We start from the raw sequence: 19298 nt of genomic DNA on the forward strand, positions 1-19298 counted from the left end.
AGGCATGCAGTTGCACGTCTTGCTCTTGCAAAACGTTCACAGAACCACCGAGGACAACACTTCTGCTTCCCAGATCCCATGAAGAAATTAAAGTGGCTGCACCTTCCTAGTGTAAGCACACGGCTTCCTGCCTGTCGCCTTTGGGCTTCAGGTCCAAGAGGCTGCAGTCAAACCTTGTGGCATTTAAGTGCCCTAGAGGGATACAGGCTCTGGACTGGGAGTTAGGTAACATGGCAGTTGCACGTGATGCTCGTTCTTTACTAAATGACCATGTTTAATGCATAGTTGATGTTGCGAACTGACGGGCCACTCTTCTCTCCTCTCTTCCAGTTTCATCCTGGTCTTCAGCTGCTTGATTTTATCTGTGTTTTCTACCATTAAGGAGCACCAAGACCTCGCCGCGCACTGCCTCTTTGTTTTGGTGAGTTCTTCATCATCTTCTTTCAGAGCTGGCATGACATGTTGACATTGTAAAGTTGTGAAATGTTACATTGCTGCATATATTGTGTCACGTGACTTGTTGGCCCTCCTAATGACTTTTCCTTTCCGCCTCTTGAGCTTAGCTGCTACCCCGCAAACAAGGTCTATTATCGATTACAAATATGTGTTTGTATCGGCATCTATTGTAACACAGCTTCCTCTACCCTTATCAACTAAGACCTGAGGGTTCCATGTGATAATTTCGGCGCAGAAATATCGCCATACAAAAATATCGCCATATTTTTGTGGCGAAATTCACAATGGACCCTGCGGGGGACACCCCCGCATCACTTTTTACAGCGATATTTTTGTTGGGGATATTGTTAGCTGATACCGACCTGAGGGCAGTTTAAAGCAATGAAAAAAACTCCGCAAGGTTGCATCTAAAGCCATTTTGAATACAAATAATGTGTCACGGTTTTATTGTACGAATGAAATAGGCTCCCACTCAGAGGAGTATCTTTAACGCCAGAATTCTTGTACTTTGTAAACACTATAATTGCTTTTTCAGTCAATTTGGATTCAGACTTGTCTATTTCCCTCCATGAATCAATGCTTCCATGTGCTAATATCCCTGCAAAAATATCGCCATCCAAGAATGGCGCTGTTAGTTTACAGTGATATTAACCCATGGAACTTGCGGGGGACACCCCTGCAACCCCTATATTTTTTTTAAGGGAGCGGGGGACGCTCCGGCAAGCCCCACTCCCATTAACCCCATCAATTATACCAATAAATATTGTTACCTATGCCGTTTCCCGGCGACCAAATATATGGCAACATTATTCATGGGGATAATATTACCTGATACCGAATCAATATCATGTCATCAATAAAATGCCAACAACAAAGAAGTGATAAATCATTGAACAAGACCAAGCAAATTACATGAAGTTTCCAGTAAAGCTCTCTGGGCCTCACAGCACCGGACGTGTTTGAGCCCTGGCCACCTGCTCGTAATTGTTGGACAATTTGGAAAATCTACGAGACAAATGCACAAAGAAGCAAGATGAGTACTTTGATATAGACTCAGAACCCTCCATCATGTCATGCCCCACTATGTAACATCCCAGCAATCGGTGCACGTGACACCAAGCGCCACACTTTGCACATTGCTGGTGCCAGACCCCCAATCCCTGCTTTCACACACTGCCTCAACCTCTAATGGTAATCCTCCCTCTTGAAGATCTCTTGTGTCATGCCTTCTCCCCTATCCCTGAATGTATGCCTGATGCCATTCTGTCGCCGGTTCATCCTGGCTCCTCATTGCATGGAAATACAAGTAAAAATAACGTTTTCTTTCTGCAATAACAGAGGTGATGTACACTGATGATGCAAACCTACTCACCAGGATGGTAAGGTCCATGCCAAAAGTGTTGAATACGTTACTTATGCACTGTCTACACAAACAAATTACCATCAGCAGGAGCCAATCAACGATCATGGTCAGGCACTTGAGAAGCTAGCTAAGCAAGGGAAAAGATTTCATACTTGGCAATAAGTTACCAGGAAAAGTGAACACATTTTCCCAAAACTTGAAATGGAACAGACATATTGAAAAACTGTACAGTTAGAATACGCCAACTGCTATCTAACTGCAGCCATACTACTGCAATGCTACCTTTGAATAGCAAAATTGTTACAATACAGCAACATCTATCGAACTGCTTGAAAAAAGAAAAACTTCAGAACTATAAAACTATCAACAGTTAGAATACGCCAACTGGTATTTAACTGCATCCCAAATACTGCAATGTTACTTTTGAATAGCAAAATAGTTAGAATACACCAACAGGTATCTAACTGCTTAAAAAAAACTTCCAGAACTATGAAACTATCAACCTCAGTAAAAAGGGATTCTGAAATTCAGCAAAAAATATAGTTCACAGAGTATCATCCATGCAGAACCCACCTTTAAAGCAAAAACAGGAAATAGTCCACTTTGTGGGGAAAAAATATGACGCATCCTAGCCGACAACGAACAAGGAGCTGTCCAACAAAATCCAATATAGCTCTGTGAAACAACACACCAGGCAGTCCAGCCAGCCCTAAATGCCATCACAGTGAACAACTCTGACTATAAGCCCATTGATCATTGTCCTCCCCAGGATACACAGCCAAACACTTTACCTCCCAAAGAGAAGTTCTCACAGACACACACTGGTCAGGTTTCCTAAACTCTGAAAGGCCCAACTTCCCGAGCAAAGACATCCTAGAATAATCCCTATGTCCCTCAGTAGACATCTTCACTTCAATTAAGAGAAAAGGGTTAAAAGAATCCACTGCAAAACATCCTAAAAGCAAACGCCTGGAACAAAGACAAATTGATATGATCCACACATGGGGAGCTAAAACATCTTCCATGGAATGACAACTTCGAGATTGACGGTCCATTTCAACAGTATGAACATCTTTGACAACAAATAGTTATGCAAACACTATCAATGTTGTGGTAGGTTCAGAAAATGCTAGAAAAAAAACTTCTACCTGAAATGTGAGAGTAGAGTTGGCCATTTCTGCTAACAGGCCACACATGCCACAGCACCACTCTGGAGACATCCCTGGAAGATGACTTCCTGTTCAGTTCCACTGAGCAATGCAATTTGGGTGTGCAAATTAGCTCAAAAGCCTGCATTTTGCTCCCGAAAGTTGCCTTTGTCAAATAGTTAAGGAAGAAGAGTAAATAATCAACTCTCCCAGATGTGACTGTTGATCAGGCAAGGGGAAAAACCTGTACCATCTCTGATTACTCCTGAATACCCTTAGCATAGAAAAATATGAAATTACACTGTTTCTGCTCAGTGACAAAGGGGCAAGGTGTCATAAAATATGTCACAACAAAGAAAGTAGTAAACATGACAAACAGGAAAGGTTCAGATCTATACAAAAAATCAAGCAGCAAATCAACAATACAAGCAGTGAGCTGCAAACAGTCAATTCTGGATGACGGTGCAGGAGGTCCAGAGAGCGCTGATAGATTTTGACAACACAATTCGTTATGAAATCTGACAGGGATGCTGGTGGTGAAAATCGAAATCAAGTGAAACCTAATGTTTCATAAGATTATTTTTATGTATTTAATTATTTGTTTTTTGTTCCAACTGTTAATAAAATAACAAATATATTAGACACACAATAAATCAAGATAAAATCTCTTCATTATGTAAAAATATTATACATGGTTTTAATGCATTTTTACAAAAAAAAAATCCAATGCTGTGATTAATGAAATGTGTCGACCTGATATAAATCGTATCCAAAATTCTCCTGTGAGTAAATGTCTACATTGCAACTTCCTAAAATATAAAATTCTCGTCATGTAAAGTGCATTGCAAAGAATACATACGTGTTTCAATGTTTCAATATGATCATCTTAATTGCAGAAACGAGACAGTCTCCCTCTGCATCTAATCTTGGAACGCGTCCCGATTATTTCATCTGCAAGGAGTACATTTGATCTAAAATACATATATTCTCGGGATATAGGCCGGCACGCAAAGTATATTATACATGGCTACACTGCATTTATTGGCGTCATTTTAGGGGAGACAAGGATGTTTGTCGCCCCCGCCCCAAATTTTATGGCACACCATTTTGTCCTCATTTGGCAGCGTCCCCTTTCCTTTAGATGTCATGCCCCCTGACCCCACCATTTTCAACAAACCGACTCCACTGACTGCATTCATATTAAAAGGATATTTTATTAACTGGGTATCTTCTTCTCTGCTAAATATTGATTGTGAGAAAGGATGACTGATTTAGCATTGGTTTGGGTCTATTTCACCTAAAACATTTTACCTACTAACATTTGATCAAATTTATTTGATCTTTTTTCGGTCTAAAATGTGGGGGGAGACCCCCGTAATCCCTCTCACTTCCCTTTAACCTAATCTATACCCTTACCCACCCCATATATAAATATATTTAATTATATTTGATCGAAAAAAGGTTAAAAAAAATGCAATCAAATGTTTTGGTCAAATGTTTTTAGGTCAATTATGCTAATACCATCAAGAATGTGGGCAATGTCTAATAAATATGGTTACATTACAGGAGTTATTAGCACTCATAAACATATTATATAATTGAAACATATATATAATATACTTCCTGTGCATCCAGAGTCTGTTTTTCTCCTATAATGGGTGGGGTGATGGTACATTGTGCATGCACAAACTGCCTTTGCACCTGTGCAATCGCACATGCCCAACACAAGGACAGTGCTAATCCATATGCAGTGGCACTAATGCAATTGTGCTTGTGCAAATGCCATTCCTGCCTTTGCAGCTACATTTGTGCATAAGCAAAAGTTGCACAATGCACCAACGCGGTACGGCACAGCATATTTACGCCATATATATAATACTACAAATTATTTCCATGTTCACCACATTATTAGAACCCACTGTATTGTTCATGTTATTGGCATCTTGCATTTTATGTTATGTTAGCCAACCTTTATATTGTGCCCATCGCCACCATTCTAGTCTCACAGCGCCAGTCCTTGTCCAAAAAGGTGTCGTACTGTGACTCCTCCTGGGTGTCGCCAGACTTTAGTCTGTGGAAAGGAGAGAGTAGGGAAGGGGGAGAAGGTGACAGGAAAGAGGAATTAGACAGCAGAGCGGACACATTCAGAGGGTAAAACAAAGGAAATTGGATACAAGGGAGCTGGGATATGATCGTGGTAGCAGGGATGAGTTTTTCTTAATTGCTGTGAGCTAACATTATGCGAGAGAAGTGCTAAGGGCAGAGCTTACTGTGATGGTAGTGTCTATACCAGACTAAGCGCAGAGTAGATGTTGCCGGTGAGTGGCTTCATGATGGCTTTAAGAGTTGCTCAAGTGGGCCTTAGCAGTGTGGAGGATTTACCAGGTTAGTTTACCTGCTTCAGGGAACAACACTGAAATTGCAAAGTCAGCTGGTAGATGTGTTGGTGCCAAGAGTAGGACATGTATGGATGTATGCACGGGGAAGACATGGGGTTAAATGTAGGGGAGGAGAAAACAAGGTGGACGTGTCTAATGATATTACATTACACAGACTGTGAGCTTCATGACTTGTAACTAGTTATGATGCCCACTGTGTGCCAGTGGCATGATGGTATATAACATGCATATAACAAAACTGATTAGAAGTGCATCATGCTAATAGGGTTGTGCATAGATGGGAAAATACATTGGAGTAGATTAAGAGGAAAGAACATGGTTATTATATACTTGGGTTCTCTGTTGAGAAGATAAAAAATTAAAGGGTATTCTGTTGGATTACATTTTGCAAGGTAAGAATTTGGGAATTTGAGAATCTAAAACTCAAAATGTATGTTATTGTTCATGTTAAAAGTATTAAAAAAAATGGATTTGTCATTTATTATCTTGAAGAATGAGGGTCTGCTGAGGGAAGGTCTTCCTACTGTACAAAAAACAAAAAGGTTTATTTGAAAACAAGGCATAAAAAGTTACTAATGGACAACAATGGAATTCAGTTAGGAATGAAAATGAATGTGATAAAATACGGTATCATTAATGTAATTTCACAAGCTAAATTTATATGTAAGAAGAGAGAGTACTGTTTCCAGGGTAACAGGAAGGGAGTCAGATCTGTGACAACATGGTCGGGGTGGGTTAAGGAATTGATCACTTTGTATGTCACAATTGCTGCCCTTGGGGGTACTAATGTATTTTTTTTATTAAGTCCTGCTCTTGACAATCTTGTTTTAGGAGCATCCTTTGTTCAGGGCAAGCACGACGTAGGCCTAAAATGGCTGTCTTGTTATGGTGGCTTTTTGTGGGGCCAGTGAGGCAGCCTCCATATTGGTTTTACTGGTTTAGACATGTCCATATCACTTCTTGTGGGGTGGCCTGGGTTGAGTGCAGATCCAGGGGCTAACCAGATGGTCTGGCATCCAGACCCACTGCCTCTAAACCTTGAATGTGATTGGTGGACTGGCTTTGACCAGCCCCTGTCTATGTTGGCATTTAAGGGGACACCCTGTAGCTAAGCCTTTTCTTGCTGCTGGCGTTTTCAGAATAGTAGCTTTACTTGCTTGCTGGAGGATTTCACACTTTTTCCCAACGTTGCTGCAATTCAAAGAACAGATTTGGCCATACTGACTGAATGCTGAGTCCTTGGCTGGTTTGACTTTTCTGCTTCTGAACATCCAACATAGGCCTCCTCTGTCCTACAGGTGACTCCCCTTGCATGCTCACTCAGGTGCTCCATGCGGGTCCATCTCTGGGCCATTGTGTCATCATCTTCCCATTATACCGCTGAGGTCAGCCCACCTGGGTTCAGGGAGACTCCAATGCCTACCTCGTTTGCTTTTCAGGACAATCTTGGGACCCCTCCACCATCGTCTTCTTCGTAGGGACGTCTTGTGGTGCTGGGCACCCTCTTCATGTTCTCTAAGTTTCTGGATCCTGCTTTGCCGGGTTCTCGCAAAATTCTAAAGTCTTCCTCACCATTGCCATTGCTTCTGGCTTGTGGGGGTCCCCAGTGGAAGGCTGCTTATTCTTCTTTTCTGCCACTGGGGTGTCGTTGACCCAGGGCTCCATGCTTCATGTAAACCACACCTAGGAGCAACATAGCACCAAAATACAACAACGGTATTTCACAGTGTGTGGAAGAGAAAACAGGATGATGCATTCAAACAATCCAGGTACCATGTGCGTTAGACTGCATTCATATTTGACAGCAAAGCCTAACAGACATAATAAACAGTGAAGTGCATATTTGCAGCATTGACTGGGTCCCAGGAGGTTCTGAGGGTGGGATTCCCAGGCTATGTCAGGGGGGGGAGGTGGCCACTGAAGTGGCTCATGCTGGGATGAGAGGGGGATCTAATATGATACACTAGGCACCCCGATTTACAGGAAAGGTCCCAGGCATGACCAACATAACTGTAGATTTCTGGCTCTCCTGGATATTCCAGGAAACATTTTTGCAATGCTTATTGTGGGACAGCTAAAACAGTGGGTTGTTCACCAATAAATACTAAGCGATTACCAGAAGGGGTTTAGAGCTGGCTCAGCTACCGCGCATGACATGTTGACCCTCAATTTGAGGCTAGAGTAAAGAATAACCCCCGCTTTTCATAGTCTTCGTAGGTTTCTCTTCCGCATTCAACGCAGTGAACCGTAGGAAGCTATGGCACCAAATGCTGAGGATGTCTATACCCAAAGGCCTCCTTTCGATGGTAGCCCACCTGCACACCGATACCAGTGTAAAGCTCAGATTGAATGGCTTGGGAGAGACCACTGAAGACTTCTGGACGGGCAGAGGACTCAAGCAAGGTTGTGTGCTCACCCCCGTGCTTTTCAGACTCCATTTGATGGATCTTCCCAAAGAGCTCAGGAAAGTGTACAACTTTCCTCCCAAGGTGTGTGGTAGACTGATGGTGTGGATGGCTTACACAGATGACATTATCATGTAGAGACATTGAAACTGTGTGATTATGCGAAGACATTTCAGGAAGACCAAATACATGGGCGTAGGTGTGAGTAAATGCATTCAGAACACGATGAACACACCCATGGGAGGTATAAATAAATTGAACATCTACACCTATTTAGGACAGGACGTTTCTTATCGGATAATGTATGAAGTGCTAAAAGATGCCAACATATAGAAAGTTCACACTTCAATGCTGGTTTTTAGGACATTTGTGACAAAAACTGCTGGATTCGGCTCAAAGGGATATTGCTTGCGGGTGCGCAGAGATGTATGCCATGAGTGATGCATGGCCTGGCGGAAAGTGATGGGGGTGACACAGAGTGTTCCGATCGAGGCCTGAAGGCTCGAGTTGTGTCTGCCATCATTACACACTAGTGTGTCGATAAACCCTGGGCGTTTGCACATCAAGGTGATGACGGCCCTTACTAGCATTATTGGGTAATGTTTTTCCAAGCGAGGGTCGCGTATTGGGTACAACGTTTTGGAAAATCAGTTAGCCCTTTTTTAGGAACCGGGAAGGGTCGCTGTATGGGCCAGAGGCTACTCCTTGCTGAAAAAGGCATTGGTGGTGAAAGCCAAAGTACATGATTGGGTTGACTCACATGCATACATCTCTAATGTGGCCAGTTAAGCTACGTTCTCCGAGTTACATCGCAAGTATTTGACTGCTCGGAATTGTTTAATACATTTCCATCACCACGATACCACAGACGGTTCCTCCTGCTAAGATTGAATAAGTTTCGCCCTCTTTCAGTCTGCAGGGTATGCTATGGTGTTGGAGCTGGTAAGAGATACTGCAGATTATGCAAAATAAGGGAGGGGATGGTGAGCAACCATCTTGATTTTACTTCCTGTGCTGCGTGAGTGAGTGGTATGAGATCGCCCTTGGGAAATATGTGCTTATGGTTTATTTTAGTATGGAATACTTCGCATCAAACCAAATGGATGCGGAGGACCTGTCTTTCACGTTGGTTCCCCTGAAGAAGTTCTTAGATTGTCTTGTAGTAAGATTAAGAACGAAACGTGTTGGGTAAAACCACTGTACTATTCAACAGTGTATGAAACAAATTAATTAAATGGCTTTAGGACCTAGTTATGGGTATCAATAAACAGTTGATTAATTCTGACTAGTTGAGTACATTTGTGATTTGAATGGTACTACGAGTATTGACCAACGAAAAAGAGAGGGTAGCTGTAGATTTAGTTATTTTTATGCATTTGTTATGTGTTCAAGGGATTTGGTAAATCATGGGAGGACAGTAGGAAGCCAAATTCGTTACCAAATTACCTGAAACTCGTTCTTTAGAGATGAATTTTTCAGGTTCTGATTGAACTTAATACAAACCAAGGAAATCTCATGGTGTAAGACTCTAAAAGACATTCCTCCCACATTTCGCTTATGTAAAGAAGAGAATTCAATCGAAAATCTGCAACATTTGGTCATGGATTGTATAGCTTTGTCATCCCAGAGAGGGTTATGAATGACTGATGTCATAACAAAGTAGGGGCACAGATCAAAGGAGTTATGGTGGAAAATGATGCTGTCAGGCAACAAAATAACAATAACTCTGGCCCTGGTCAAACTATTCATTGTCATTAAGAAAGAACTAGCAGATGACAGTTGAATTGTATTCTTTTGCAACTTTTCTTTTTTCTTTTTTTTTTCTCTCCATCTTTTTTCTCTCGCTTGCTGTGTTTCTTTAATGTTTTACGTTCTCAATTTTATATCAACGGATGATCCAATGATTAAAGGTTGTCAATTGTATAACCAAATTAAATAAATAAATAATAATATGTGTAATAATCTTCAGTGCATTAGGTTTTGCACAGCACATGTCACTTTAATGGAGTTTTGTAATTGTGATTTCATTGATTTTTTTATGTGTTTTTAACATTTTGTTCTTAATAATAATTTATGAAAATAAGAACCTATTGACTATGAATGTTTGGATCGCCTCTCACAGGAGTTCTTTTGTGAATTCGAATTACTGTATACTTATGTAATGTATAACATGGTTCGAAGGCTAAAGAAACAGTCTAGGGTTGTAGGGATCTCCTTTTTGTGTGTTATTGGTAGGCCTAATCAGGGAATGGTCCCAACGTTCAAAACTGTCCCTGTGTATTTCTTCGGTTGTTACTGTATGGGCGGTCACTAGCACTTCGCTAACTCTGGCCAGCATTACTTTGAGGAGAATCTCTATGGCATTGGTGTCCCTATAGATAAAGACTAACAGCAGAAGTATCTTATGCGATGCATACCTACAACTCGAAGAGGCAGATTGCTCTCTATGAAGCAACCTCGAGGGGACGCTGCATAATAAGCAGCCATTTACACTGCAATGAAAGCACTTTACTTTGCACTGAACAGCAGGATTTGCACTATTTTTGATTACCATCGTTATTGTTTTGAGAGAGTTTTACTGCATAAATGCACCGAATTGTACCATTTGCACTGGGAGATGCACTTCAGCCTACAGCACTTTATTCGCACCATGTTAAACTATGAGATAAATTAAGATGTAATGGTGCGAAGAGTTCTTAACTGAAGTTTCTGTTGCTTAGTGTATTGAAAGGCAGATAAAGGTTGAATTTTATATGTATATGTGTATGTAATTTTAAGCATTAGTTTATAACATTTTGCTGGAAATTAAATCGAGATGGCTGACCATTTGATTAATTGATTGCTAGGTGTTTATATTTTAATGAGCTGTATTATTGTACTATATTTTGTGGAAAGTTTTATTTAAACAGAATCACACTAAATAAATTCATTAGGAATCTAAAGCAGGGGACTAATTGGGCTGCTGTTTGGACTCCAGATCGGAGAAGAATGAGGTTTAAGACAGTGCCTTGCTCAGGATGCCAGACAATGGTCAGTCATGCCAAGCAACTAAGAAAGAGAGATCCAGGAGCTGCGCCGCATGCACTTTTTTACCGTGTTAAGGTCACTCGAGTCCAACAAACAGTGCCGAAAATGCATGAGCGCCCTATTCTAATGCAAACCGCCTTGCTTCCGTGTCGGAGCGAGCACCCTATTTTTATTAAATGCGCCCCACCACCGCAGGCGTATTTAATAACAAAGGGGCACCTGCCGTGACTCCTCTGACTACACCAGCTCGGGAGAACCCTTAAAAGACTCCCCCGAGCGGGCGTGGCGGGGCTAATGGCGCCCTGGGAGAGCATGGCGCAACAGGCGGTCTACCGCCCCGCCCTACCCTAAGTCCGGCCCTGCGTGCCATGACACTTACGGGTCTGCTCTGAAGCCCCGTTATCACAGAGACGTGCAACCCACTCTTAAAAAACCAAGTGACTTTCAGAAGTCTCCACAGAGCTGAGGAATGTTCAGAAAGCAGTCTGCTCCTTCAACTCAGCTTTAGAACAGGATACTGCCAGCGAGACGAGGAACCCACTCTTCTACAAGCAGATACGTTCAGTAGACTTAATACAGAAAAGGTCAAAGCGTGTGCCTGTTGCAACTGCCCAAACTTATATATATGCCCTGCAATGTACAGACATTTTTTTCTTAGGATGAGTAGTGTGACCAATTAAAACTGCAGAGCCCAACTTCCATTATTTGCTCAAAAGTGTGTCTTACTGAATCACTATAAGACATGTTTCAGATTTAAAATTGTGGACATTCTTAAGTTCCCATAATGCTCTTTGCTTTTATGCACAATCCCAGCAATTGAGTTCTATGAAGAGATGCTGTATTGCATGACCTGGCCTGCGGACACGCCCCTCGACTCCGCCCCCTCCTCCCTGCACCCCGCTCCTCCAAGGATGAGAGGGTACCCCAGTAAATCTTTTCCATTTCCAGCACTGACAGCAAGAATATTGCTGCTACAAAGTTGACATGAAAGGCACAGGCAGCTTTCAGCCCAAGTATTCTCTTTCTGTTCGGGTTTGAGGAATTAGAAACCAGATTATAGTCATTTGGCAGTGAATAGATGCTGCTCTATATATGTCAGACAACATATAAGCAACTTTTATATGCAATAAACAGAGAGACCTTAGGAAGTCTGATGTCCTGACTTCCCAATGTTCCATATCCCTCCCATCGTAGTGAAGTGAACCTTCTTCCGGGACTGTTCTGCGTTTCATTTCAGACCGGATTTCTCGGACACACCAGTTTTGCCAATTTTCCCACATGTCTTTCTGTTTTGCACAAATACTAAAATTCTGACGTTGGGTGCTCAGTACATTTTCCAGTATCGCCAACCCTTTTCTTTCTGTGACCCCAGGTGTTTCAGTTCATGCTGTCTTTGGTCCTGTAATTTAGCATCTCAGTAAGTCAGTTCCTTGTGCCTTATGTTAACATATGATGCCCAATTCAACAAACAGCTGCAGGAGCATGAGGCGAGCAGAAGAAACGCATATTACATCCTACTTCCCCATCTGTGGCACGCAAGGCTGCGATTCAATTAAGAGCATTCCATGCGGGAGGAGGGACCGACTGATTGTGCAAGGGACTAGCAGCCGATGCCTTCATATATGTATGTATAGGTAAGTGTCCATTACATGACTGACACATATGTATTGGACATCAGTACCCACATAGGTGGGGTTGAGTACCTAGGCTATGACAGCCATTAAACAGCACATCACTAACAATGTCATGTTTACATTTCCAACACAGATCTAAGCATAGAAATGTAAGGAAATGATGAAGAAATGCTCATGCTTTGCATCTGGGCTAAGGAAACAAAGGAGGCAGTCTGTACAGAGCCTTGTATGTATTGCACTTTCACCTTTCTTTGGTCAGGCACAGAGACAGGTGCAGCCCTCACGCATCCCTCCGTGAATATGCGCTGAGCTGCACCTGGCACACCTGTGTCACCTGTTCTGGCTATTAAGATTCACCTATCAGAAACTGCCCCTCCCACATAGGAGATGAGAATGATGAGACTCAAAATCCTTGGTGGACTCAACCAGCAGGTCAATAGCTAGCAATCCTTCAGTGCCGGCTGCTCTCTACTTAACTGAGAGGACAAAGGTCAGCGGGGAAGAAAGTGGTCAGCTAGCCCGAGAATGCATGTGGGAGGAATCCTGTACAGCAATAATGAAATGACTCCCAGAAATTCATTGCAAGTCCAGGGGCAAATCCCTTCAACTCAATGTTCTGATATATGGTTCCCAAGTATTTGCAATGTCCATTGTGTTCCCTTTGGGGATGAGGGAGGACAGCAATTACATGTGAGAAGGAGGGCCTTAAGGATGGAGGTTTGTTGTTTTCCTTAAACTGCTCCAAAGTCTGACATCAAAATCTCTGGGGGTCAGAATGTCAAGGCAATGCATTCTGCAATCTTCTGATCTACAGTGCTGCATTATGTTCAAGGTTCCCAGTTAGTTCTTTGAGAGTCCACAGGCAAGATTTGGCAGTCTAGTCCTGAGCCTTTAAGAGCGCTGCAGAGTGGTTGCATGTCTCCCACCAGAGGTGAGGGTACATTCCAGTTGTCGCTTTGCCTTTAAATTACTGCATCTCACCCTGAAATTCCTGCATGACAGAAAGCAGTTAAACCATGGCTGTGAATCCCAACACCCCAATACAGAAGCCAGTTGACTCATTCAATCAACATTGCCTGCTGATAACTGTATTCCCATGCTATGGAGATCACTGGTGACTTTTGACCAACAATAGCTGGTCTGGAGTGGATTCAAGGTGTTGTGTATTATTGGGTGTTGTTGCCACTGTGAGCTACAACTGTTTCGATCATCTAGGCAAGAATGCTAGATCAGCTTTATGAATTGAGATTATGAGGGTCCTTGGTGGGCTTCCTAGGGAAGGGATAATCAATGAACCTTTTAGACTGTATGGATTAGAGCTCACCTTGAATATCCCCTAAGTCATTTGGAGTTAATGTAGGATGTGCTGCGTCCACACAACCCTGTGAGATGTAGTGGTCAGCCCCATCAGATAAGGGGTGTATCAGCCACTTTTACTCCCTAAAAATAGGCAAATACTCACAAAATATAAAAATAGGGAGTAAAAATACTCTCAACAAAAAATAGCTTTCACTCACAAAGCTGCATGGATATGCCTGGACCAGCATTGAACGTAGTACCATAGGAAGAAACTACTATTATTACCACCTGATGGGAAGAAGTAAAACTGTACCTTTTTACATGCATGAATAACTAGGTGCAAAGAAATTATAATTACAAAAGCATTTCCGTTTTCCAGTTTAAACATATTTGTACACGCTCATAAAATACAGCCATTGGAAATTGACTTACATTTTTACTCCCGGAACAATCATTTTACTCCCAACTTTAAAAAAATAGGGAGTAAAATACTCCCACTTCCAGTTCTTATCTGGAGAACTGGTAATGGACTCTGATCAATTTACGATGCAGCGGCTTTCAAATGAGCTAACATTTCCTTCACCTTTTCTGAATGAAACAATTTCATTCAGAAAGAAAAGTGGCGGCCTGCTGAAACGGATGGGATGTTAACCGTTTTCAGCGTCGCAGGAATTCTTGATTAGCTGCCAGTTGGGGGCAACAGAATGGACCATTAATCGCTATTAGAGCTTTTTGATGGGAAATGGTGATGCATAATTTGAGCGTTCTCTGGGGTCTATAATATAGGTGGGTTTCATATGGCAAGCATTTTTATATCATTATTAGCTGCTTGAATTGTTTTACCTCTGATTGGATTAAATCATTTGTCAGCCATTCTTTTTGAGGCACTCTAGTTTTTGAAAATTATTCTAGCTCATATTTTCAGAACGACAATTCCTGGTGGTGATTTTGATAGCGCAAACTCAGCTAGAAATTAACAGAGTGCTGTACAATAAATTGAGTGGAACATGGGGGGGGATCGGCTTGTCGGTCTATGGACCTCATTTGTCGGTTAACGTGTACCTGGAAGAGGAGGGTATTCAGATCTTTCCTGAAGGGCAGGACTGAGGGAGCCAGTCTGGTGTTAGCGGTAAGGTTGTTTTACAGTGTGGCACATAGCAAGTGAAAGCTTGTTTTCTGGTCTTCTCCTACTTGCACTTCCTGGATTCCAGTCTGGCTATATCTTAGCTTTTAGTGTTGCGTTTACCTCCTGAGATGGTGATATTTTAGTTAAGTATGATGGTGTCTTGGACATTAGAGGTTTGAAGGTGATACAAGCTTGGAGTGGACCAGTGTAGTTCCATGAGAGTAGGAGAAATGTGGTTGAATTTCTTCAGCCCTGCAATGAGGAATGCTGTGGCATGCCGGGCAGCTTTCAGAGGGGCTAGAATGGTTGAATCATCGGCCAGGAGGGTGTTGCCACCATCCAGGTGGAAGAGCACTAGGGCCTGGATGAGGGATCTGATGTTTGAGTCATGGATGAATGGCTGGAACTGGAGCAAGAGGGAGAGCTGGTACTGAGGTCGTAATCATGGTGAAGATGAGGGACTTAGCACTAAGGGCAAATTCGGGGTGTGGGGGTAAGCCATTTAGATGCATATGCGTAAGCCATTTTCTTTACTTGTATTTGTTTGGTGGCACTGTAAGGAGGATGAGCTCTGCTTTGGTAGGGTTGAGTTTCAGGTAGTGCCTTGACATCCAGGCTTGAATGGTGAAGAGGCAGTGTTTCAATTGGTAAATGAAATCGATTTGGCTCAAGTATAGCCTTCTATAAATGTTTGACAAGACCTATATTCAGCCACTAACTTCAGAGGGACAATAGCATCACCAGTTTTTAAAAGGGTCCAGCTCAAATCTTCCATAAAGTCAATATGAGTTGATGGACCTCATGGGCAGCTATTCAAGCTGGGCATCCGAGGCATACATTGCCAGGTGTGGGCTCTTTCTTTGGCTTAATACATCAGTTTACTTTGATACAATAGAAGTGCCATTTTTGGAATAGAAAAGCGCACAAAGCAGTTGTTTGACCAGCACATCAGCAAAAACAATGTGACAAACCTATGAATGGTAAGCAGTAGGGCCAGTATTTACCCGTGCGATATCTGGTACAGTCATAAGCGCGAGGAGGCGTCGGATGAGGCCTGGCAGATATCAATGAAGAATTGTCTCTGTTTTGACAGAGAACCAGCTATATGTTTCGTTAAATAGAACAATCGTGTTTTATAGAAGATAGAGGAAATATTAAAACATATCTGTAAATGAGAACATTGTACAATAAAGTCAATATTTTTTGAGCGCTCTTCATCCTACTTTCCTGGAATAGTTGTAGACCAGTATGCAAAGCTGGTGAGGTCTGGCATCTCCACAGCAAAATTGCACATCCAGAAAGAGTTGCCGAGGGATGCTGCCCTCCCAGAAAATGGGATATACCCTCCTAGGCCAACACTCTGCAAATGCTTTAAAGAGTAATAAATATCCAGTGTGATACAGAGCAGACATGTTGCACACTAATAGGGGCCTCATTACCAGTCTGCTGCCCTGGTGATCGCTGTCATCTTAGGGCGTGAAACCCTTCAATGTGAGTCACTGTTTATGTGAATGTGCATTGCCGACCCGTTGCACTAAGGATCAAAGGATCATTTTCATCTTAGAGCATGAAACACATGAATGTGTAGGTGAATGTGCATTGCTGATTTATTGCCTGCGCATGGCATTGTCGATTTATTGCCATGAGGATGGCTTTCATATTAGAGCGTGAAACCGATTAATGTGTATGTGAATGCGCATTGCCGGTCTAATGCCCTGAGCATTTTCCCATTCATCGATCCGAAGCATGATGGATGCCCTTCTAAGATGGCCGCTGCCATTAACTCCCACCAGAGGTGCTTTGTGTGCTGAGAGGAATGTCCTCCTCCTACTCCTCAGATTGCCCAGACCACAGCATACCTCCCGTGCCTCCCACAGCTGGCAGGTGAAACCAATGTATTCCCCCGGGGAAGGACGTCGAGGAAGGCTGAGGCCTGTCTGTGCCTGTCCAGGACTGGCAGTGGCCCTGATACAAGGTATGGCCTGATGTACATGTTCCCATCCTCTCATTCCTACACACGGTTGCAAGTTGCCCGGCGCTCATAGAGTAGATTACATACACATGTGTGCCTTGCCTCAGATGCACTCTACCTCTCTGCGACTTCGTTGCTGGTCAGCCCTCATCTGCTCCAACACTTCACTGACTCTCCCAGACTCGAAGTTCTACCGATCTCCTCCGCGCCGCCGCCCCATGGCCTGCTGCAAACCCCAACTACCTCACTCTATACTCTACTATCAATTGACAATTGTAAAAACCCTCACATCTGAACTGTTATCTTTATACTCTGCTTCCGTGTACCCATCCTATCAACAGCCTACCTGATTTGTCCTGTATCTTTCCTATTTTCAACCCACATGACCTGCCTCACACTCTAGTGCGGACAATGTTCCTAATTATGTGTTATCCTACTTTATATGACTGGGAGTACAATGTTGATTTTGCATCTAACTTGACCGAAACCCACGTGATCTCTCTCTGTATACCCCTCCATAGCATGAGGTGTGGCTTTGCAAGCTTATGCACCCACCTGATTTGATTATGCATAACTGTAAGCCCGTATCATGAGATACCTGATGTAGAGCCCGTACCATGAGGTGTGGCTTTGCCAGCTTATGCACCCAGCTGATTTGTCTCAGTATAACTGTATACCTGATGCAGCCCCCTGTACTCTGAGGCATGCTTATGCTAGCTGTAGCATGCTTATGCTACCTTATGCACCCACCTAATTTGTCTCACAATAACTGTATACCTGATGTAGCCCCCATACCTTGAGGCATGGCTTTGCCAAGATTATTCACCCGTCTGACTTGTCTTAGTATAACTGCATAGCTGATGTAGCCCCCCCGTACCATGAGGCACGGCTTCACCAGTTTATGCACCCAACTGACTTGCCTATGTATAACTGTATACCTGATGTACGGGTGTACCATGAGGTGTGGCTTTACCAGTTTATGCACCTACCTGACTTGCCTATGTATAACTGTATACCTGATGTACGGGCGTACCATGAGGCGTGGCTTTACCAGTTTATGCACCCAACTGACTTGCCTATGTATAACTGTATACCTGATGTACGGGCGTACCATGAGGTGTGGCTTTACCAGTTTATGCACCTACCTGACTTGCCTATGTATAACTGTATACCTGATGTACGGGTGTACCATGAGGTGTGGCTTTACCAGTTTATGCACCTACCTGACTTGCCTATGTATAACTGTATACCTGATGTACGGGCGTACCATGAGGCGTGGCTTTACCAGTTTATGCACCTACCTGACTTGCCTATGTATAACTGTATACCTGATGTACGGGCGTACCATGAGGCGTGGCTTTACCAGTTTATGCACCTACCTGACTTGCCTATGTATAACTGTATACCTGATGTACGGGCGTACCATGAGGCGTGACTTTGCCAGACCCACGATTCACCTTGATGCTGTAACCTGCTTGCATGCTCCTGCACTTTGAAGAATGTCACTTGACACTCACTGTAACTAGCGCCCTGATGCCTGAGGGTTTGGTGCACTGCTATAAATATAAAAAATAAAATAATGTGCATTGCCGATCTGTTGCCGTGAGGATGGCTTCCACCCTAGGGTATGAAACACATGAATGTGTACATGAATCTGCATTGCTGATCTGTTGCCCTTAGGATGACGTTCATCTTAAAGCGTGAAACACTTGAATGTTTAGGCATGCAAATACGTTTGGATTATGGCGTTTGGATATTTGCAGAATTATACTGACGATTTAGGTCAGGAAATATACTAATGGGATTGATGAAATAAATGTATTTTAAATGAAATAATGATTGAAACTATATTAAGAGTATCAGGTTCCCTCGCTTCAGAGTGCTGCAATTACAGGTATTATTTTAAACAGATGTAATGGCACTCAGTGTATTAACCACTCAAGGATGAGAGGCTGAATCAGCACGGACAGGCTTTGCACTTGAAAAGTGCCGCGTGAGAGCTTATCTCGGTGATGAATGCTCCCAGCGCCACGTGCCTACCCAAGGAGCCGTCCATAATGACCGAAGCATCCATTTTCTCGTGAGGTGTCATTTTCTGTGCAGCAGGATATCAACTGCCTGAGAGCATCTCCGATTTGCATCAAGCATATAATGGAGTCACTGCATGGGTTACACTGAGTAAAAAACATCCGGCAATGCCCGGATGATCTCCAAGGTGCACTGAGCCGGTCTGTGTTCATTGGATTTACACCAGGACCTCTCACCGATGCCCCAGGCCCCTCCAGCCGTGCTGCAGTGCTGCAGTGCAAGTGTCTGTGAAGCTGGTAATAGTCCGTTTAAATCTGAGATTATCTTGCCCATCTCTTTATTTGCTCCTTTGCACTTTGATAATCAAACTTCCTTATGTTAATAAATTGGTGAAATAGCATGGTGAGTTAAGCGCTCTCCTCTGACCTTTGTGTTAAACAT

At 42.9% G+C, this 19298-nt stretch overlaps 1 protein-coding gene across 2 annotated transcripts in view; it reads left to right on the forward strand.

Annotated features, from left to right (window-relative positions):
• The window catches only part of KCNQ5 (potassium voltage-gated channel subfamily Q member 5), a 1047762-nt gene that overhangs the window by 313159 nt on the left and 715305 nt on the right, over positions 1–19298 (forward strand). For both annotated transcript variants that reach the window (XM_069606244.1, XM_069606245.1), the window contains exon 2: positions 331–421. In XM_069606244.1, the coding sequence (XP_069462345.1) occupies positions 331–421 (91 nt within the window). The remainder of the gene's footprint in view (positions 1–330; positions 422–19298) is intronic.

This window comes from Ambystoma mexicanum, chromosome 4p (assembly GCF_040938575.1).
Source record: "Ambystoma mexicanum isolate Mex_15411 chromosome 4p, UKY_AmexF1_1, whole genome shotgun sequence".
NCBI lineage: Eukaryota > Metazoa > Chordata > Amphibia > Caudata > Ambystomatidae > Ambystoma > Ambystoma mexicanum.